At 39.7% G+C, this 23,903-nt stretch overlaps 1 protein-coding gene across 3 annotated transcripts; it reads right to left on the bottom strand.

Annotated features, from left to right (window-relative positions):
• Window positions 1-233: 233 nt before the first annotated feature.
• Window positions 234-23,880, bottom strand: si:dkeyp-118h9.7 (sacsin). 3 transcript variants are annotated; one of them, XM_042494276.1, is made up of 9 exons: window positions 23,573-23,880; window positions 23,150-23,223; window positions 22,355-22,392; window positions 21,975-22,062; window positions 15,838-15,949; window positions 14,545-14,691; window positions 13,011-14,442; window positions 12,358-12,446; window positions 234-12,253 (listed from the first exon to the last, which is right to left on the bottom strand). In XM_042494276.1, exons 3-9 carry the CDS (start codon window positions 22,381-22,383, stop codon window positions 1,257-1,259), a joined length of 12,894 nt encoding a protein of 4,297 aa, XP_042350210.1. In that variant the 5' UTR covers window positions 22,384-22,392; window positions 23,150-23,223; window positions 23,573-23,880; the 3' UTR covers window positions 234-1,256. The 3 variants fall into 3 exon arrangements, with proteins under 3 accessions (XP_042350210.1, XP_042350211.1, XP_042350209.1); XM_042494277.1 differs by lacking the exon at window positions 23,150-23,223 and having other exon boundaries at window positions 234-6,155; window positions 6,192-12,253; XM_042494275.1 differs by lacking the exon at window positions 23,150-23,223.
• Between the last annotated feature and the right edge of the window lie 23 nt (window positions 23,881-23,903).

Raw genomic sequence — 23,903 nt, 5'->3', positions numbered from 1 at the left:
TACAGGTGTTTTAAGCTTGTTTTGGGACATGTCATTTTTGATCATTTTTGCCTTAGTATAGCCTTGCTTTTTGGTTCATTTTTTTGACATGCCATATTACGGTGTTTTGGGTGATTTTGTAATATTTTATGCTGTAATATTTTATGTTTGTCTCAACACGCTATTTTATGAAGTTACAAAACTACGACAACCTTTGAACAGTTTAGAATTCTATTTAAAAAAAACAAAAAAAATAACAAACATAACATTTTATTTTTCCTGGAAAAAAGAATTTAAGAAAATACACTTTCATAAACTTATCTGTAAATATAGCAGTGTCAGCCAGCTGGCTACCTTCACCTTCATTTCTTTGCAAAGATGCTTTTAAACCAGCGGGGAACAAAGTCATACAGAAATCATACTGGTCCTCAGTGAGTAATTGTACATTTAAAAAATTGTTTAAAAAAACTCTCTCATTTGTGTTTTTCTAACAAAGTAATACAGAAAATGGCTGCTCAATGTGTGGTTATAAATGTTTACAACGTTGCAAAATAACAGCAACAACAAAACGTAAGTTGCATTTTCATAATAAAGTAATACAGTGACTATATTGGTCATTAGTGAGTAGTGATACATGTTTACAATATTGAAAATACAAATCTGTTCATTTCTCATCATTTTTTACAATAAATTCTATTCAGATTAAATTGCCCTTATTGAATATAACATTGAAACTTTTATAATATTATTTGCCTTGTCATAACAAATTAATATAAAATTTATATTAGTGACTTATAGATGGCCATAAATGTTTACACTGTTGTGAAAAACAAACAAAATATTCCTGTTTCATTTAGAGAATAAGTTCTAGATCATGTTGTCCTCAGTAAACAATTATAAATATTTAAAACATTGCAACTAAAAAATCCACTAATATTTATATTTTCATGACAAAGTAATACAGAAATGACATTGCTTATAAATTTTCTCAACAAAAAAGTAGTCTCATTAACCGTGAGTTTTCATAAATGTCGACAACAATGCACAAAAATCTTTGATATTTACATTTTCATAATATATAGTAAAATTCATATTAGTCTTCAGCAATGACTCATAAAATAGGCTAGACATATCATGCTAATGTCTGTCCTGTTAAAGAAGTGATACTGTTATTATTTTTAATGTAATATTTCAAAATATGACTAAAAGTATTTTTAACATGTCAAAAATTCTTAAATTGACTCTGCAACCATGGCATGTCTGTTGTTCTTCAATCCCTAATTTACATATGCTTCTACTTTTAGGAGAAGCTCAGATGCCTTGTCCAATGCTAACATTTCATTCTCTGATTTGAACTGTTCGTTTGGAATATGTGGCAGTGGATGGCAATCTGGATACTGAGTCTTTTTGGCATCCACTCCCAGTATCTTCAGATCCGCCACAATTTGAGGCAGATCTCTCAGTTGAGGGCTGTAGAGGTAAACTTGTGAAGCAAGGCCTGAAATAGAGGTGCCGGTGGGACCTTCACCATTTCTTTTATACTTTGCAGCTATGAGAGACTTTTCCACTGCTTGATGGATTTTGAACAGACACCACTCTGTGCTGGCCGTACCAACATCTTGGTAAGCTGCGTTGAGATCACAGCGAGCTTGCCTACACCAGCGTTGGGCCTCCTCTTTGTTTGGCCTTGGAACATTTTCATTATGGGTCCAAAAGTTGTAGGAGCGGTTTCTCCTAAAGAATCTCTCTCTCCCATCTCTGTGATGCCTGGCCTCCTGATCCCATTGCTGATAGAAGTTGCTGAAATTTGAGTTTCCACTTGAATAGGACGAGCCTGCAGTTCCGCCTGTGCCTGTTCTTGTGCTTTTGCCTTTGCCTCTGCTGAGTTCATCAATTCGATTCTGCAAGTATTTGAATGCCTCAGTGGCCAGTAGTGGGCAGTCTGGGTTTTTGTCAGGATGCCATCTAAGGTACAGTCGTTTGATGGCTTTGTGCCTCTCCTCCTTGGGAAGAGTCCAGATCTCTGACAAACATTTGTCAATTTCCCTTTTAGCTTCGTCAATAGAGGCTGGTGAGGATCTCTTAGATGAGGAACTTGTAGCAGATGATTGGGAAGAATGTGGCACAGATCCTGCTAGTGGCACCAGCTCCATGCAAGGAGCTTCAGCAGATGTGCTAGTCCTCCCTCCGGGTTCTTGCCTCTTCTGTCTTTTAAACTGAAAAAGGTCAAGACAACTGACTTCAATTAGCTCTTCTTGTCCAATTTCTATTTTGTATCTCACTGAATACGGTCCAGAGTGTCCAGGCAGTTCTTCAACAATAACTGCATAAATATAGTACTTATTGTCAGTGCTGTAGCCAACATATTCACCCTCTTCAAAGTTATTAAGGATGTCCTGGTTTAAGGAATCATGCCATTCCTTTGGAATTTCTGTTCCAGGAGCTGGTGGACTGAGGAATAAGCTTTCAGTTTCAGCACTGTCACGGATCCCATTTTTCCCCAGAATTTCCAGAACATCTTGCATGCTATCACACGTCAGAAGTTGTCCAAGGACTAGGAGGTGAACTGATTCCAGTCTGTTGCCTAAAAGAGCATTAATCTCCTTTGTTAATGTCATGTTGATGTCATTAATCACCTTGTAAACCATGTTATCATTGTGTTTCAGGTAAAAGATGCAACCTTGTTGCCCTTGTTTGACAAAAACATTGGTTTCAGTGGCAGTTCTGTGTAGTGGCTGTTTATTGACCCAAATTTCTGTTGTCAGACTTTTGCAGCAGACAATCTGAATACTGCCAAAAGTATTCTTGCACATTTCAATAGCATCTTCTTGTGTTATTTCTCCCTGAGACTGCTCTCTGATGAGACAAATGAGTCCATGTGTAAATGCTGCTGAGGACAGATGTTTCCCAAACAGTCCACTAAATTCACAGTCGTCCTCAAACTCACAAAGCTGCATGTGTAATTCAACTACTTTCTCCTCTGTGAACTGAGATAGCATTTTAGGCGCAAATTTCTGAGGCAGCAATTGCAACAACTGATGATGCAGATAGACATCACTGCCTAAATGACATTCACTGAGTTTCTCAAGCAACAGGAACTTATTCTCCAGCGCCTTTTCCAACCTTTTGGTCTCAAACCCTGTATCATTGTAGTAGAGCGTACATGATGGATATAATTTACCATCTACTGCAGGAAGATACAAAGTCTTCACATCATCAACAGAAAACTGGTTTCCTTGTGTTCTGATTATCTTGAATAACTGCTCAACAGCACGTTTCACGGTTTTCTGTTGGTTTGGGTTTAGCTGTGGTCTATCAGAGGAATCAGCATAAACTGCTGCCAGAACATTACAGTACTGCACTGCAGTAGGTTCGTCCTTTACACCAATTTTCCGGAAGAAGTCTTCGAACATGAGATCCTTTGAAGAAATGTTGTACAAATACGGTCTGAACTCACAGCCACGGGGGAGTGAAAAACACGCATCTTCAGTCTTGACAAGTTCTTTGTCTTTTTCAACCAACACAACAGGAAGACCAGCCAACTGCTGGCCTTCAAACCCGTTTGCTTGAAGGTATTTATATGCACTTCGAAACACGTTAGCACGGGTTTGGATCAACTGGCCAGTTTTACAGGGTGACTGACAGATGTTGCTCAAGTTACTGGTTACGCAGTGTGAAGGTGGATGTTCGTGCGCTCCAGCATTTTTCATCATTTTTAGGAGCTGCTGTGACCTATAAGCCCGTAGATGTATAATTGGCATTGAAGACCAAATCAGTTCTTGATGCTCAGGACCACTTTCCATCAAAGATCCTCTGATTTTAACAGCAGTATTCTCAGCAGCAAATGGTTGGTGGTAGTCGCACAGTTCTTTACGAATTTTCACAGGGAAGATGAACTTGATGTCAGCTATGCTCTGCAGTAACTTTCCATCTTTGTTTTTGCCATTACTCACTGTAGTCAAGGCTGCTTCGAGAAGTAATGATGATTTCTGCTTCAACTCTTTCAGGGGACTGTTTCCTTTTGCTTCAGATTCTAACTGGTATGCAAAATTTATTATGTCATCTTCTGACACAACATGCTTCATTCCAAGTTCTCTGAGTAACTTTTCTGGTTGTATTGTTGCTTGTAAATGTCCTTCACACAACTCAGTCCAAAATTTCTCAGGCACAAATCTCTCCAGGGGCAACATTTTCTTGTATAGCTCCACACTCCTATCAAAGTAGTACGATGCTGTCTCCAATCTGCCTTTAGAACTGCGAATCAATTTCACTGTCCTCATTGAGGATATGATGTTGTCCTTGTACTGAGAATATGTGAATTGTGGTGACAATAACAGTTTGAGGCAGTGAAGCATCTGCATCTCTGTGAGTGTGTGTACAACGGGCAGAATAAACTTCATGAAATAGTCCACATCAGTCAGGGTTTGGATGTTCAATGTTTCAGAGAGACTGCAGTTCTCTGGACTGTTTTGGAGAAAAATGTTGTTGCTGTCTGGGAGGTTGAACAAATCTGGAAATGTCTTTGAATATGTGCTGTTGAGGATGAATACTTCTTTAGGTGCGTCAATCCTCACTCGGTTACCATGTATTGTTTCAAATAATGGCAAGCATTTGAGCTTTCTCTGATACTCTTGTTTGTCTTTGGACTTGGATACTCCAGACTGCAGGAAACACTGCAGCTCTTTCATCTCATTAGTAGAGAGTTGGGAAAACTCTGATTGGTTAATGTTGAAGACCTGGTTCAACACACAGCTTTTATCATTCACATCCATGAGTTCAGGGTATAGAAGTAAACGATCTTGTATGTCCACATGTATCTTCTCAAAAAATACATTGTCAAGCTTCATGAAACCAAGTTTAAAGAGGATGTCTGATATGTCCATGTCCGAGGCAAACTGAATCACACTTTGCATGTCTTTCATTGTTTGTAGGAAGCGCTTGTTCTTCAGCCTTGGACACACAACAGGTAAAATGCAGCAGTCACTGAACAGCTGCCTCACATCACTTAATGTCAGGCTTTTTGCATCACTGCTAGATGTTGCACGTTTAATTTCACTTGTTAAGAACATCCACAGTAATTTCAACCACTTCAACGCTGACTCATCTGGGACATGAAGACCACTGTGTGGATCAACTGCACAGCTCTGATGAAGTTGCTGAATTAACGGTTTCAGATATTTCATTGCACAGGTAACAGTCAGAGTGTTGACAAGGTTCAAAGTTTGCAGAACAGCAACATGGGGTCCATTGGTTTTATGGTCGGCAAACTGGTCCTGATAGTCAAAGAACAGACTGTGATATTTTGATATCAGCTTAGGAGTTTTGGAGTCAAACACTCTCAGAACTTGATCACTTGTGAGAAGAAGTGGAAGTCCATTGAATAAATCAGAGTCTATCTTTTTCAAGCTTACATCTTCTAAGCAGAAACTCAAGAGCTTTGAACATCTTGTCTCATCTCTGATTAGAGTAGCAGTTATGGGCAGTGGTAAATCCTCATTGGTTTGGGTTGGATCATTGAGAGGTTTTTCTCTCAGGAATTTTCGCACAGTTGAGGGGTTCACATCTTTCACTTCGACTCCAGCTGATCGGAAACTTTGCCAAACCTTTTGCATTTGCATGGAATACGGAACCAATGCCATTCCAAGATCTTCCAAAATGGGATTAATCTCATCTCTTACTGAGTGTGTCAGGTAAGGTGCCTTCGTCCTTTCAGTTTCTCTGATGTCACACCAGTCAAAAGAGTACTCCTTAACCTCTTGTTTTGCAATTATTCGCGTTGAACTCCTCATTACTGGAATCACATCAAGGCCTCTTTCTTTGATTGATCTGTATACCTCATGTATCATGTCATGCCATTCCTGACCAACATCTTTGGAGACAGTTGGCCAAAAACACAAGTATTCCCTTTTGAAGCATAACTTAATATCTGCAGAGAAGACTTTAATTTTTGGAAAGTTACTTCTGATGTAATGAAGGAGATCAGCATACAGTGGAGCAATGACTTGCTGTGTCAAAGACTCATTCCAGCTAGATTTGTGACTTTTCCCATCTTCTTTCCAAAGGCCTCTCCTGGCAGAATCTACCTCAAAGTTTGCATTGACATGCACTGGCAGTCCAGTTCTCCCTGGCAAAGGTAGTGAACAAAAGGCCTCTCCATTGAAATCCAAGGGGCTAGATTGTGCTAGATCAGAAGTCTTGCTGATCTTCGCACCCACACGTGCTGCTATTGCTGCTTGAGGATGTTTGTCTGATAGTGTTAGTTCACTGTCACCACTGTTTTTGAAAGAGCCAAACTGTTCTGCAATGATCCATTTAGTTTGTCTGTTATTGGAGGTTGAAATTGTGGTTCCATAAATGGCCTTTTCTGGCATTATTGGCTTGTCAGATTGCAGGGCATTTTGTCGAAGTTCAACAAAAGCATCTTTTCTTTCTCTGTCCTTTTGTGGCACACTTTTGTCAACCACAAAAATGGTTTCGAGTTTCTTTGAATCTTCATTGATTTCATGAACTTTTATTTTGCAGATGTTTTTCAGAAACAGAATTAATCCTTCAGGGTCTTCAGAGAGTGCAGAGCATAGTTCTCTCATGTCATTGTCAGTGACTCCCTGGTCTGATATTTTAGAGCTGTTTGCCATGGTACCTGTTCTTAGAGGTAATCTGAACATGGTGCCCTCTTTAAGAGGAAATTTGTCTGGAAGAAAGGAATTGTAGACTTCTATGTACATGTTCCTGAAAGTTTCATCTAGTTTATAGCCAGTGCCAGATGGTGATTTTTCTGAATAGCTTTCAATGTATTTTTGATTGGGATCAGAAATGCAGAGTAGTTCATCTCCAGTGAGGATTGAAGGGCAGTCAGTCAGATGGTAGACAGAGTTAAATCCTACTCCGTATTTTCCAATCTTTCCTGGAGAGTTGTGCTTTCCTCCTTCTCCCAACTGCTGAATGCCAGCCAGGTCAGCATCAGAAAACACTTTGTTGTTAAACACACACAGTGCTGGACCTTGCAGTTGGTTCCATTTCTTCCCAAATGTTTTTTTTTTGCCATGCTGTCGTTTGTCCCAAACAAAGTGAATTTCTGTTGCCTCTGCATCATCAGCATTTTGGATAAGCTCTTTAAGGATATCCTTCTTTGCTGGATAGGCAGAAATTATGTTTTTAATCCGAACAGTTAGTTGTTCCTGCTGTTCAAAATGAAAAGAAAATGGTGAAAGGCTCTCAACTTCGTAGTTTTTCAGGGTATGATGCCTGGTAGTTCTGATTCCAAAGTGGCGGGCCATAACACGTGGGATATTCTCATGGCATAAAGTAATACCTTGAGCAACTGGCATCCATGGGCTGTCATTGAAAAACATCTCACTTGTGGGTTGTAAAACACCATGTTCGTTGGGTACCAGACAATCACCTGTTGTTCTCTCTTTGGCCTCATATATGCCTCCTTTTAAAATTCTGAGGCATATTGATAGGTCACTCTTTGGCAGGGTCTTGTTACCATGTTTAGAGTGCAATTTCTGGAGGACTGCTAGAAACTGACTGGTTGTAAAACATTTTGTAACACCTACACATTCCCATAGTCTCCCGAAACCGGTGAAGGCAGGTGGAAGTACATAGAGATAGGGTTTTGCTTCAAATTGCTCACTTTCAGCTACACAATTAACCCTTACAAATGCACTGTCAACAAGAATGAATGGGAATGAGTTTGCCCTCTGTAAAATTAAATCAAAATCCCCATAATCACAGAGCCACTGATTCAGAAACTTATAGCATTCGTATGCTATTTTGTGAAGCATGGATCCATCAATGCATTGACATTGCTCACATGCCTCTTGCAGCTGCTGAAGCACTTGCTCAGGCCTTGGACTGTCATGAACACCCAAAATTTGCAGGAGTGGATCGGTATTGTGTATTTTCAGATTGGTATGATCCAGCACATGTTGTGTCATGTTGATGAGTGGAGAGCATTTGTCACTAAAAAGTTCAGTGGGCCTTGTAAGTGTCACATCTCTTTCCATTTTGGTATCCCCGGGGGAAAATGCTGGGAGAAATTCAGTCATCCTCAGTGTTTCCCAGTGGAAAGAGTCTTTGTCATTCATGTGGTGCTTCATAAGTTCAAGAAGGCAATTCAAATGCCCATATGCTTTCTTTTTGTCAGTGTTCCAGATTTTGGGAATTTCTTCTGCTTTCTCTGTGATGTTCTCCAATGAGAGATTATCATTTGCCATTCCAAGTTGCAACAAGCGTTGAATCCTTTTAGGAGAGCAAAAGTCATTTTTGGTACCACCAAGTAAGCGTCCTTCTTCTGGCTCAAAAAGACATGCCACTCTGCCTGATGGATTCACAAGTTTCTTGATATGCTGAAGTTGTCCACCTTTTGTGGGGATGCATGGAAAGCAGACCAGTAGTTCGTCAATTTCTTTCATATTAAGGTCAATAGCATGCATCACAAGAGTATCTCTACTCTTAGCATCCATGGTATCAAGGTTGTTGAACACTACTTCCTGGTAAAACTTGTCCCAGTTCCATGTTCTGTTTTGTAAAACTTTTTCGAGGCCAGACTGTTTGAAGCAATTTCTCAACCACCCAGGAAGAGGAACAACACGGTTGGGTGGCTTTACATGTTTCTTGCACACCTGCACAGCAAGTTCACTAATGTCTTTATCCTCTTCAATGCTCTCATGTAGAAATATGGCCCTGTCCCACGAGCACCAGTTTTCTCCATCACTAAAGAGCTCTGGGCCGGTGGAATTCAAAGCAATGGCAGAGTACAATGCACCAACCAAAGGCTTGAAAGTTTCACTCACTTTTTCTCTATCAGGCCAAAATGTGTGATAATAGTAAGTTTCCAGTTGCTTGTTTTCAGACATTTTCTTTAGTGCCAAAAGTACAGTTATATATGCTGTCACTACAGGATCCTGTAGAAGAGCTTTGTTCCAGTGATGTTTCACCCCACTCTCCCACAGACCTTTTCGGTTGCTTGTCACAGCAAATGTCCCATTTACATTGACTGGAAGTCCTGTGTGAATGGAAAGAGGAAGGAAGCAAAATGCCTGTCCAACAAGATCTGTTTGTAGTGGGGCCAGTCTCCCAGTTTCTGGATTTTTTTGCAAAGGCACAGCAATCCCCCCAATGGGCAAAGAGAACTTGTCTTGCTTATTTTCTTGGAGGGCCATCTGCAAAGACTGCTGTGTCCCAAAGCAGTTGTACAGGAGCCAGGACTGCACTTCTGTTCCACCAGATTGCTCACTGGTCATTTGGACAATGTTGACTGTGCAGCTGTCAATGATCTCTTTGCATTTTCCATCAAGTTTCATCAATGATTTCTCAGCTTGATGCTGCTTTGACACATTGGTTTCATCAGGAATCCTCATGGTACTCAGAGTTGTTTTGGACACAGTAAGGATGTTTTCTATTTCGTTATCTCTTGGTGGAGTTGATGCATCGTTTGAGATACTTTGTAGAGATAATGTATTGATGTTCTTTAAAAACAGTAGGTGGGTTTTTGAACCATTTGTCAAGTGTTGTTGAAAAGTGATGATATTGTGTTTGTTATATACCTTTTCACTTATTTCTGACTTGAGAGCCTCTTCTTCAGTCCGGAAAGGTAGTTTGATCAAAGTGCCTGGATAGGGTTCAGGGGGACTTTGCCTGCTGAAATTACAATCAAAAATGTGTTCATATGGTCCAAACTGACCAGGAAACCAATGAAAAAGTCGTTGCTGAGAGAGATCCAGCTTGATTCCAGGATTTGTGTCATGTTTGATGAGCTTCTTCAGGTGGGTTACATTTGGATCAAGTATGAGAAGACTGTTGCCACTGAGGATAGATGGAACATCCGTCACATGATACACAGTATTGAATCCAAGTCCAAACTTTCCAATTTTTTCCACCTTCTTTTCCTTTGAGGCAGAGCCAACTCTGACAATATTTTTCCAGTCCTCAGCTGTGAACTGCTCATTATTATATGCCCAAAGGCAAGGTCCCTGACAAAGGGTCATGTTAGGGTCAATGAGACTCTCAGGGGTGTCTTTGTGCACTCTGAAATCCACCAAGAATTTACAGGCATCTGCTCCAGCATCCTCTGCATTTTGAATGAGCTCTTTAAAGATATCACTTTCTTCATCATACTCTTTAAGAATGTTCTTGATCCTCGTTGTTATCGGTTCGGATTGTCCACACTGTTCTATTCCCACTAACTCTGGATCAAGGATGTGGGTACTGAGAAATCGGATGTTGAACCATTCAGCAGCTGCTTTTGGGATTTCCTCGTGTACAACATGAATTTCATCCAGGCAGTACTTAAGCTCTTTTAGCCCATTTTTGCTCACATCACAGAACACGGCTGTTGACAGTGGTTTAAGGGTATGTTGTTCACCTGCTATGAGGACTGGTACTGGAATGTCATCATGAACAGTCTTCTTTTCTTTCCACAGCCAGTTGAGAATTTCTATTGACAATTTTACCTCAGAGGAACTCGCAAATGGCTGTTGCCTTCCTTCAATGGTTTGCTGGATAGAATGAAGAATGCCAACAATTTCTTCATCTGAAAGCAAAGTTCTCAGGCCAAACTCCTGGAGCAACTTCTTGTATGGCAGAAATTCATTTGGTACTTTCCCAATGTAAGAGCTCAGATCAAGATTGCGTGGGTAGTCCAGAACCAGATCCTGTGGTGACACAAACTTGCTGTAGCGCCACAGCCAGGGTGTATCCTTGTTCATCATGCCTGAAAATTCAGAGATGTGGTCTTGCATGTGTTTGTAAATACTATGCAACTGCCTTTTGAAATCCACATCAGTGTCAAGATCCAACATTTTCTGTGATTTTAATGTCAAGACTGATAAATTTTCCATCACTTTTTCAGGTGGGGGTAGGCGTTTGAGACCGAGTTTGCTGCTAACTCTGTCACTGAATTTTCCCACCAGAGGCATCACATGCCCAACAATGTCCTTGTAGTCAGAATGTCTTATTTCATCTGGGCAGAAGAAACAACTTATCTGAGATTCAGTATTGCAGTGTTCTTTGTCATCACCAGGTTTAGCACATGGGACCCATTTTAACATTTTGAGGCAATGAAGCTGCTCGTGAGAAAACTTTGAGAGTAGATCATTAGTGTCCAGGATTTTCATGAGCACCTGAGCTCTATTAATGGCCTCAAAGTCAACTTTTAGTTTGTCAATCAGTGTGGCAGCATGCAACAAGTGCTTGGGTGACACATCTACTTCTTTATTTAGCAGTCCAAGATCTGTTAGGCTTTGAAGCATCTGTGATGTGTGTGTGTATAGAGGTGGAGGGAAGAAATCAGACTCAAAAATTACTTTAAAGGTTTCAATTCGTGGATCAAAAAAGCTTGAGGTCTTTTTAAGCTTTCCATTTACTTCAATGAAGTTCAAGACCTTACATCTGCGTTTCAAGGTCTGATTTTGAGAGAAAAGTATACCACCATGCTGCAAAATCCATGTCATGATTTTTTCGGTGTCTTCTTTTTTGCATGCCCCCCTCTCAATGCAGTCAATGAGGAGACTGGCTGCTTCAGCGGTGTCCAAAAGATTAACTTTGAGCAGCTGCAGGAGTCTGCGATCAGCCTCCGTTGCACACTGCACAACTGAATCAGGCATAGGGAACTCCGTTGGTACTGTTAGACCAGAAATTAGAAGCACAGCCTGTTTTGATTGAGCTGCAACACAAGGTCCTTGCATGGATTGAAACAGAGGCAACATGGAGAGTAAATCTTTCTCAGTGACTGAGAGAGAATCAAGATGAGAGAGGTACTCTTTCAGATCTTCTCGTGCATTGTGAGAGGCAGTCTTGAGCTCTCTGATGAGATCCCCAGAGTCTAAATTCACCAAGACTTTCAAGACACTCCTTGGAGATGGGCACAGCACATAAGAGTCTAGGTCATCATGTTTTAGCCATTCATTTCCTCTTACCACTGTGGCACCAACTTTGTTCATCAACTGAGCTATTTGTTCTGGCAAGTTCATCTGCCTGCTTTTCCAAAAAATTACAGTTGTGTTCTGTTCTAGTCTTGCTAGTGACACAGACTGACCGACAGACAATGGAGTGACTGGTATTAATGGCATTCCAGTGAAATTACTTAACTCTTTGAAGTGAGTGTTGAGAAATTTCCAGAATTTTTGGAGCCAGTCTAAAGGTGGATGCTGACTGCTGCTGATGTCCCAGTTAACAAGTCCTGTCCTCATCTGCTTCCAGTCCTGTGGTAAATATCTTCTCGTATATTCAGCCACCTGGTTTGCGTCAATGTTGATGACCTTGAATAAATCTGAAAAATAATTTTTTGAAAAATATATACATTAATGTTTATATGAAAATATACAAAGGACAGATAAATATTTAAATCTCTACTCTATAAAATGGCATTCCTACTTTTTCTGCCAAGTTCTTTCAGGTGGGCAGTGCAGACTGGACTGAGATCATCTGGGATAAAAAAGTGTTTGCAGAATGGCAGCAGGACTCTGCACAAAGGATAAGAGTGTTTATTGTGCATTTAACAAAAATTAGGACATTTGCATATAATCTTTGTGTACATTTAGTAGGGCTGGCTAATGTTTCAAAATGACGATACCAGTAACAATATAAGTAACCTTTAACTGATACAAAAATACCTAATTTAATACCAATAATATGAATGAACTGGCATGTAGTGTATAGCCATACTTTACGTTTACGTTTAAGTGGCATTTCAGCACACAATGCTCAACTCCACCATACCACAGACTGTATGGTTTGAAGCTATGGTTTGAAGCTGCACTGTCACACACAGTGACCCTCCTAAATGGTCACATCATATGGCTAATGTTGCCCAATGATTCTATACAATTTTAACAACATTTCAAATAATATACTCAAGCAAGGGTGAGCCAATCAATGCTAATAATTAACAAGCATTGGATTAGGGGAACAACTGGCAACATGCTAACATAATATGGATGTAACTTCTTTAAAGTAAATAATCATATATATCAATGAAATTAAATATTGACTATAAAAGAGAATTAAACCAAAAACTAAAACTGTACCTTGGGAATTCATTGCTGTCAATCAATGCAGTGTCCTCCTCTCTGTCTGAGAAAAATCTGAAAGAGCCATCGTTGAGTGGAAGCAGCTGAAGACCCTTGAGTTCTTTGTAGTTTCCATCACTCAAAACATACTCCAAAAGACAGAGTTTGTCGTCTTTAGAAATAGTGTGCACGCCAATCCGGCGGAGAATGTCCCTTAGGAAAGTTTGAGTCACATGTTTTAGGGTGTTGAGATGTGGGTAGGCCTCATTAATAGCTTCTGCAACATGACCTGGCAAAGTTACAAGATTTTCTCCACAGGAAACCAAAGTCCTTTTAATGGCGGCCAATATGTCAGGGCTTGTTGGGCCATTACAGGGTAACACAGCTTCTGATGGAGTGATAAACTCTTTTTCATCTTTGGCAAGAGAGAGGACAGCCACATTATGTCTGAATAATTGATGAAGAACATCCAGAGCAACGGCATACCATTTGTCTTTGTGCCTTATCTGGGCTATGTCTGGCCACAGATTGTACACGGAAGAGACAGGCAGAACAGATTTTTGGGCAAGTTTGATGGCATCCTGAATGATCATGAGGTATGCTTGTGGGAGCACCTCCTTTATCAGCAATTCATTCCACACAGCACTTTCGTCATGTTTCTGATCTTCCTCTTGCCACTTGATGTGTCTTCTGTTGTCTGTGAGGCCAAAGCATGCATTGACATAGACTGGGAGTCCTGTCTTGTTGGATTCATTGTTTGGGAGAGGGAGAAAGCAGCTCAGTCTACTCTCACTACAGTCTGTATTCTCACCACAAGGGAATGCCAAGTCAACTTGAGGGAAAAAGCTTAACTTTTTTGCTAGTGAGTCAAGACTTTCTACATTGCCTTCTTTCATGGTGCACGTTGTCACAAGCCACTTTGTTTCTTTGTGGTCTTCTGAGCTGAGGGCTATATATTTGAACCTTGTTGAACCCTCAATGACTGAATCGTATTCTGACTTCAGAACGACATCTGTGGGGACTGAGGATTTTACTTCAAGTCTGGTGTTAACAGTGCCATGTACATCGATATGTATCAAGGAAACAGAGGTCACATTTTTCAGGAACAGAAGGCTCAAGTCTGCATCTGCAATGAAGCTATCAAAAAGGTCGACCACTTTGTCAGAGTTATATAGGTTGTCTGAAATATCTGATGCTGATTTGCGCAAGGGGAACCTGAAGATTGTCCCATCAAAGTGCTGATCTTCCATTATGACTTTTGACCATTCTTGTCTGCTTACAAGTGAAACTATGTCTCGAAAGGGTTGGAACTGATCATGCATATTCATCAGAGCTTCCTGATGTTCTTCATCATCCAAAGACCACAGAAAACCTCCCCGTCTTTCTCCAAATATTTTTTCTTGGGGGTCCATCAAACCAAGATGCTCTGAACTGAATATACTTGGCACATCTGGATATATAGAGAAACAGATATAATAAATTACTATGCATAGTCTTTAATGGCTAAAACTGAGACTATTTGGCATGCATGTGTGTCTGTAAGAGGTTTCACCTGTTATGTGGTAAACAGAGTTGAAGCCGATTCCAAACCTCCCAACTCTGTTTGGGTCATTTCGCTTGACACTTCTCCCTGCCATCTGAATTCCTTCCCAGTCTTCTTCAGCAAACGCTGCATTGTTGTAGGCATACAGAGCAGGACCTTTGCAAAAAAATGAAAAAGAAAAATTGTGTGCTTATGGCATTAGGGTTAATGCAACTTTTTGTCGTTCATTACTTATCTCTGATCTCTGTTTTTAATTATATCCCACCATGCATTGAGCAAGGTAGAAATTTTTAAAAGGCTGAAGTTGTAAACATATATTCAGCAGACATGATGCAATTTCTGCCGGAGGGACTAAACAATGTTAAACTAGAACAGGTACATTTTACTATAATATTACTCCATCCAGCCATGGAGAGGTGACATTCCATGTCCCTAGAGCTAGCTTCTGCAGCTAAGAATCTGACCACCAAGGTCCCCGCCTTTGGCTGCTGCCCATCTCACATCGCACCCGACCCCTTTGGCCCCTCCTATGGGTGATGAGCCCACAGGAAGGAGGTCCCACGCCGCTGTCTCTTCGGGCTGTGCCCGGCCGGGCCCCGTGGGTAAAGGCCCAGCCACCAGGTGCTCGCCATCGAGCCTCACCCCCAGGTCTGGCTCGGGGGGGGGGGGCTGCTGGTGACCCGCGTCCGGGCGAGGGAAACTTTGGACCATATATGGGTTTCATCATAAGGGGTCTGGTGAGCTACACTTTGTCTGGTCCCTCCCCTAGGACCTGTTTTCCATGGGTGACCCTACCAAGGGCATAAAGCCCTTGACAACTGAGCTCCTAGGATCATTGGGACATGCAAACCCCTCCACCACGATAAGGTGGTAGCTCAGAGAGGGGCTATAATATTAATAAATAATTTGAAGTTAGGGTCTTTTGTCTAATATTGTCAACACAATCTATTTAAATGTAACCAGCAACATGCATATTTCAGAGACTCTAAAATGCATATCAGTCTTATGACTGACGGATATAAATGGTATAGCATATAACCCTTTAATGTAATAATAAATATAAAAAAGTGGTGAGGAGAACCAAGTTTGCGAGAAATGCACATCAAAAAAAACAGCACAACAAACAAGTAGTAGGGACTGGGCTGACATTTGAGTGTTGGACCTTTTTGTTAGGAGGCTAACAAACTACCATCAGGCTACCTCATACTAACTTTAATTATTAATTTTCCAATATATATTTTTGTCGAAACATTAAATGATAACCACTCTTGAGCATGGCTATTCTCAGAACACACTGCATACCTTGGTATTCTTCCAATTTATCAGTCCAAAGGCTCTCAGTCCCATAGCTTCTCTCATCATGGATGAAAACCACATCTGTGGCTTGAGCATCATCTGCATTTTGAATCAGCTCCTGTTGAAAAACAGAAAAACAATAACCATTGACAGAGATTAGCAGACCAACACCAACACACACCATGTTCCTTTGCATGAATGCCTCTGCATCAGTCTCCAAATTTGGGCAAGTTACTGGTATATTTAAAGCCAGCTGCACAAACTTAGCCCACTTACACAGGTGTTTTCATTTATATAGCTTAATTAGACTTCCTCTTGGGACTGTATGAGCATGTACAACCTGTGCTTATTGACAGCGCAGTAGTAACACCCTTTTATAATTTCCAGCACATTCCCACCCAATTCACATTGGACTGTGGAAAAGATAAGCCTGAGTATTTCAACACACCTGTGTTGACATGCAGAGCCTTGGAAACTTTAAATTAAAGTGACAAATTACTATACAATCGATATACATAAGGTAACTTTAGTCAGTAAACCTTTAAAACCTGGAACAACTGCAGTTTCTTTGTGCTGTGGTCAGAAGCCTCTCTTATGCCTTTAAACATCTGAAACCTTAACAGATTGGTTTGATTTATTTTGAGAACATGGCTTAAAAGGGAATGGCAACCTGGCAAGAGATGTCCCACAAATTGCAAGAAAATCAGGAAAAAGTAGTCAAACAGAGAGAGAGAGAGAGAGAGAGAGAGCGAGAGAGAGAGAGAGAGAAACTATTTCAAATGAATAAAATAATAAAATAGGGAAAAATGTTCAGAAAACTATAGTCATAATTATTAGAATTATTTTTAGCTATTATAACTATTATATCCATATATATCATTTTTTTTATCCTTTTCTCCTTTTTTTCCACCTTATATTCCTTTTTTTTGCTAAATTTCAGGTAATTTTCTTTTAACTCCTCATGTATAATTAATCTGAAATACAAATCAACAGCTCTGCCACTCTGGTTTATCATTATCAGTTTTAATGACACTGCATCAGAGAGCTGTTGATTGAGCTGGTAATTTTGGAGGGTCCTGGTATTGTGCATGTTAGATCACTGTCACTCTGATTTGATTTACTTTAACACTTGAGTATGATCTTTGATGTTTTTAACACCTGTGATTTTTTTTTACCATGACAAGTAAATTGTCTTCTTTGAAAAAGGCTTATGAGAGCATTTTTGCTCCAAATGCAGGGATCCTGTACTTTGGGGTAGAAGAATATATTTTGTACCATTAGCACTTCCAATACACTCTATTAATGGAGTAGGTATATATTCTGTTCAAAAACTGAGGATAGGATGTCTTTTCACAACACTTTAAAGGTTAAGTGTGTATGATATAGGGGCATTTATTGGCAGGGATGGTATGCAGAAGTCATAACTGTATTTTTATTAGCTTATAGTCGACTGAAAATAAGATGAAAGTATTCAGAAGTAAGATTTTGCCCATAATCTAAATTTAGTTGCAATATAAAAAAGGCTTTTGGACAATGGACAAGCAAAATGAACAGGTCTAACTTGTTGCAAAAAGAAACTTTCACAAGTTAGAGGACTGAGGGCAGGGAATCATGTTTGTCACTAATTTTACAACTGATGCCAAGCAAAATTGCAAAGATTTTTAATAATCAATTAAAGCTGCTAGCAGCGATGAAAGGGTCCTTGCCCCCCCACGTATGCCGGGGTACTGGTTTCTGTGAAAGTCGGATAATGCTTGCAGATAGTTTGGACCCTGAAATGAGATATTTCACATGATGTAGTACTTCCAACGCATAATAGATGGCACTGGAGGGCATATAAATTCCATGTCATCTTGGTGTACATCACTGGTAGACCAAATTAGAAAAATTCATGTATATTAATGAATTAATTAATTAACATTAAAACAAAAATCCTATTTGAAATGCTGAATTTGAACCTTACGCAGGGCAGTCAAGTTTTACGGGCCACTTCCCAGAGAAGAGTCTGAAGTGCAACTTAAAATACAGTTGAAAAGTCTGCAGGTTTAGCTCAGTTGGTTAGCCTGCTGGCCTTCAGGCTATGAAATAGCAGGTTCAAACCTCACCCAGTTGAGAATTGTACAAGCAGCTGTCCACACCACAGAGGGAAAAAGAACACCAAAAATCATCTAAGTGTCAGCTGGATTAGTTCTAAGAGTGTTTCTGGTTGTGAGATTGAACTTTATCTTTATTTTAAAGACTGCTGTCCAGACAGGAGTGTGAAAGAGAACGTCTAAAACAGTTACAGTGTCAGGAGGTTTGGCTCAGTGGGTTCGATGGCTGGTTGGTGTTCCTGAGGTTGTGAGATCAAGCCTTAATCAGGACAGGTGACTTTTAAATGTTGTTGTCCAAATGGTAAAGGAAGTATAAAGGGAATGTCCAAAATGGTACAGATAACTGAAGTGTGGCTCAGGGGACAAGGAGGCTGGTTGGAGTCTCCTAGGTTGGCAGTTTTATCCTCACAAGTGAAATGATTATGTGACAGAAGAAAATCCATGGCTAAAATTTCACAGATAATGCCAGAATTGGCGAAAACTATACATATACAAGAAAAGGAGACAACTGTGACACAAACAAACAAACAAACAAACAAACAAAACACCTTACACTTGAATATTAAAACATGTCAGTACTCTCTAATGGACAAAGTATGATATTATATCACAGTTTCTAAATTACCTCAGATTTTACTGTGACATTCTTTAACCAATATTCCTTGATTTTAACAGATGCATCTGCGGATACTAGTTTTACCTGTTTTGGGACAACTTCACCTGATGTAACAATATATCATTCAACTTTACATGCCATAATTTTTTTCTGCAATATCACAATCAGTGTCTAAACTGTATTAATCTGCGGCCAGATGATATTTTATGGCATAAATAAAGTAAAATAGCAGCTGATATATCGTTCTGCTCTGCTGATATAAGGGTCACATGTAGAAAATTCTGTATCGGCAGTGATGTCTGTTGAAAACCCGACTATATTAATCAGGCCGACAATCAACTAAGTTCCTTGCAGGGAAAAATCAGTATGCAGTAGATGAAAATTCAGGAGACAGTTGTATGTTTTTTAACTGTTTTAAGTGTTCATTGCAAGGAAAGTCATCGATGATATACGGGATTTCCTTCATTTAAAGACTGCTCCCTGTCATTCAAGACTTAAGGGATGTATCATCCCTTTTTTTCACCTTTCCAGACTCGTGGTAGACTGCATCATGCTATGATCCTGACTTCCATCTTCTACCTTTACTCAACTTCCTCAGTCTCTCAACTTAACCTGCTGTAACTTGACTTACCTTTCTGTCTTTAAACCCAACTTCCTGTTTCTCACCTCAACTTCCTGTCTTATCTGCCTTTCCTGTCTCACAACCCAACTGCCTGTAACTTGATTGACTTTACTGTCTCTTAACCTAACTTCTTGTCTTTCCCCCAACCTACTGTGTAAATGATCCCAAAGGTTTGTTAACTGCATTTATTCGTGTACAAAATTTTCAAGTTTATTGTACACATTTTTAATTTTATATCGTTAAAACAGTACCGTATTTTTTGCTAAGCAAGCTAATGCATCGTGTCTTGTGTTTATTTTCTGTTTAGCTCTTACGTTGGTCTATGAACTGAATCCTTCATTAAAAGACATTAGACCATCAGTCCTGGCTTACACTTATTTCGACTGGTACGCTACATACTGTGTCTTGACTGTCCTTCCTGTCTCTCAGTCTAACTTCATGTATTTAGTGTTTGCTTTAGTTCCTTTTTCTTTCTTTTTTTAGTTTTTCTTTCAAAAGTCACCTGTCCCAGACAAGACTTGAACCAGCAACCTCAGACACACTAACCACCTGAGTTACCCACTGAGCCAAATCTCCTGTCACTTTGTGTGTTTTTGACATTCCCTTTAGCTCTGTGCTAAGACAGCAGCCTTCAAAAATCACATGTCCCAGGTAAGACTTGAACCAGGAACCTCAGGCACACTAACCACCTGATTTACCTACTGAGCCAAACCTCCAGACACTTTGAATGTTTTTGACGTTCCCTTTAGCTCTGTGCTAAGAGAGCAGCCTTCAAAAGTCACCTGTCCCAAATAAAACTTGAACCAGCAACCTCAGGCACACTGACCACCTGATTTACCAACTGAGCCAAACCTCCAAACACTTTGAGTGTTTTTGACATTCCCTTTAGCTCAGTATCTGCAGTGATGTCTTTCGAAAACTCGACTGATATATGATTCAGGCTGATAACCAACAATGTTCTTGGCAGGGACAGGAGACAATTGTGTGTTTTAAGTGTTTGTTGCAAGGTAAGCCATCAATAACTTATATCAGCAGAGCAGACAGATATATCAGCCGATATTTTATTTTATTTATGCCATAAAAGTCAAATGTCACCTGTCCCAGATAAGACTTGAACCAGCAATCTCAGGTACATTAACCACCCACTTTACCCACTGAACCAAACCTCCAGACACTATCCATATTTTCAACATTCTGTTGAACTTGAACTTGCAATCTCATGGTTTATGTGTAAGTGTTTTAACAAACACTTCACCTGTGTTTCACCTTGAATATAGCTCTTTGCTTTGGACAAATGACTTTAAAATTTCATCTGCCGCGGATAAGGATCAAAGTCTCAATCTCATGAATTTCCAACCTCAATTAAAGCTGCCCCAAAAAAGCCAATTTATTTCAAGGAATAATAATAATAATAATAATTTTAGGAATATCAAGAGGGTCCTCACACCGGTCGGTGCTTGAGCCCTAATTAAAGCTGCAAGCTGCGATGAAAGGGCCCTTGCACCCCCACGTATGTTGGGGTACTGGTGAACTCCAGCTAAAGCTGACATTCATTTCTGTGAAAGTTGGATAATGCATGCAGAGAGTTTGGACCCTGGAGTGAGATATTTCACATGATGTTATACTTCCATTGCCCACTAGATGGCTTAGAGGGCACAAAAATTCTACATCATCTTGGTGTACATCATTTGTAGAACAAACCATGAAAATTTTATGTAAATTCAAACATAACTGTCTTGCAAGGCTTACTTTCATTTGCCAGTAGGTGGCGCTATTACGTTTAGTGAATAGTGTAATGCACGTGTTCAGGGCAGGACCCTTATTAAATCTATGAAGTTTCAGGCAGATCGGACAGTGTACACCAAAGTTAGAACAATTTCCTGTTTTATGATGAAACATCAGAATTTAACTCTGCGCCCCAGGAAAACTGTAAAAGTTTTGCGTGGACCTTTGATACTGTTTCATCACTAAGGGGTTAAGTTTGGAAACAAAAAATTTGAAGTCGATCAGATTAATCTTGTAGGACAAATTTGCAAAAGTACAAGACCCGAAATTGCCAAAAATTAGCACAAAATTTAAAATGGCCAACTTGTTGGGTTTGGAGGGTGGGTCCAAGAGGATTTTTTTGTGCACCTGGGCATGATACATGAGTGTCACTTTTCCACGGCCATTTACAAACCACCAAAATACAAAATTTTTCGCCAGGCCAGACTTGCATACCAACTTTCATGAGTTTTTGAGAATTTTTAGACCTCCAAAAATGCGATTCGCTGAAGAGAAAAATAATAATTCCTTGCATTCCAAGAGGGTCCTTCCACTGCTAGGTGCTCAGGCCCTAATTATAGGTATGTTGTGGGGAATGCAGCTATTATAGCAACCTTAAACTGAGTCTTTATTTATTTGCTGTTACTGTTTAACAGGGACATTGCACAATACATTCCCTGCAATGAAGGCTGCCAAAGGGCTCATCCATATTTACACAATCCAAACAAATGCAATAAATGAACACATTAAATGTGATACATGCTTTGTTGTTAACTTGGCAGGACAAAACGGAACATGGCAGTTTTTTTTCTTAAAGGTCTCTTAATTGAAGTAGATTGAAGTAAACCTGTGTTTGGGATTAAAATAAATTTAAGCAGAATCAAGATTAGCAACCATACTCGTCCTACCACAAGAAACAGAATTCCATAAACCAAGTGTGCATAAAGCAGATCTAAAGAACAATGCTATGTATCAGTTGTGAGTAAAAAAATGAAATGTTACATGACTCAATTATTCAAACCAGTATTCAAGAAAGCATTGTACCTACCTTCAAAATTTGTCCACCGTCTGGATATCGACGTAGAATATCCTGCAGGTAGTCGATGAAGGGAGGTGCTGTGGCTCCGAAGGACGTCCTAAACAAAGCAGGAAGATAAAAGAGTGAAAAACAAGACTTAAAATTTAAATCCACAGAGGGTGCGTCCTCCTGAAGACATTAATGTAAGAAGAGCTGGGAGAAGAGTCAAGTCTGACTAACACATATGTACACACAATTAAATAATGTTTGGCCAAAAAACAGCTAAAACATTGCTGCATTGCACTTTTGTCAAAACACCATATTACTCAGTTGTTGGACTGCCTCTTACAGTCATGAGATTGCATCAGTTTGCACATAGAACAGCATAAAAACAGGAAGCTACGACTCACCCAGTTTTTTTCTTTGCCTTCGAACTCATCCTTCATGTCTGGTATGTTGTAAGAGAAAAGTGCATTACATTACACTGCAGAACAAACATCTCTTTCTATCTACATGTGATGGCCGCACCTGCTGCCACACAGCTGATTTAAATGTTGGCTTCCCTTTCGGCACACACTTCAGTTTCCTAAAGTTTACACGCAAGTTCATTTCTCCTCTATTGAGTTTTGTTGACCTTGTGCACATTGCAAAACCAAACAGATAAATGAGACACATATCTTTCGTTCAATACATCAAACTCATAGTTGTAGCATTAGTCATACATTAGTTTCTACTTTTAGAGATCACATTAAGCTTACTCGTAATCAGTAACACTTTAGTTTGTCTTAGCTTATTTAGCCATCAGTCATTTTAATTTCTGTCTTTGAGTAAGCAGTGCTGATGTTGCTGCATCTTTTCAGGCTGAAGCTAAAGTTGCTTCAATTAATATGCTGCTTAAGCTGATGCGCTCATACAAATTGTCTAACGAACCACTATTCCATAGAATTAGTATTATAGCTGTATATCTGTTTGAGAATACTGAAAAAGGTCCAGAAACCCCTATCATGGGTCAACAGATCACACTGCTGAGTAGTAGTAGTAGTAGTAGGCCTGCTAAATGGCCAAAAAACTGTAAAAGAAGGTCTCAAAATCATGAAAAAATGCACAGTATTGGCTGATCTGAAACCCTGGGAGCATGTCCGCTGGAGGAACATGTTTTCAACAATTAGAATGTGTTTTGAAACAAATCTCTGAATTCCCTTTACCTGGACTTTAAGCCTCCCAGACTGGACCCCTTCACCAAAAAGCACCGTATTTAACAGTTTCTGGCCTGATACACCTGTGTGAGTTTAGAGGAAAACTTAAAAACCCATCTGCAGGTTTTGCAGTTCTGAGGTTATTTAAAAAAAAAATACAGAGTTAAATGTCTCTTCCCTGAGCCAAATAATAAAAACACGTCGCTTAAAAAATAAAAATAAATCAGTTCATCCACTTCCCCTCATAAATAACGATCAGAACTTTAGTGGATTTGTTTGGTTTGCTGTTTCGGCTTTAATTCATTTCATATTTCTGCTGTCCACTGTACTGCATTCCCTCTGTATAATTCCTTTATCTGACACGTAGCTTAATATGCTGATAAATATTCTAATAATTACACAGTGAAAACAAATAATCAAAAAACGCAGTACCTCGGTCATATCTGTGAAGAGTCGCATCAGTTCTGCTGTGGCCAAGTTTTCTCTAGAAACGAATGATACTGCATCAGTCCTGCTGGTTATAAAGGCTGCTGCTGTCCAACCCTAACGCTAACATTTTTCTTTCGTTTTCCCCTAAGATGCTGTTTTGCATTAAACGAAACTTTGCAGGGCAGCATATTTTCACCAGTCACGCACCGTTTCTCGCTGCCTCTCCGAGGAAACGAAACTATTCTAAGTAAAGACAAAGTCATCCTGCTCGCGGAAAATAAAAATAGGTCTAACCACAGACATCATATCGTTGTATCTGCACACTCCGGTTTAA

This window comes from Plectropomus leopardus, chromosome 10 (genome assembly GCF_008729295.1).
Source record: "Plectropomus leopardus isolate mb chromosome 10, YSFRI_Pleo_2.0, whole genome shotgun sequence".
In the NCBI taxonomy this organism is placed as follows: domain Eukaryota; kingdom Metazoa; phylum Chordata; class Actinopteri; order Perciformes; family Serranidae; genus Plectropomus; species Plectropomus leopardus.
The sequence above is the reverse complement of the archived record's forward strand: the minus strand, read 5'-3'. Positions and strand labels throughout refer to the sequence as shown.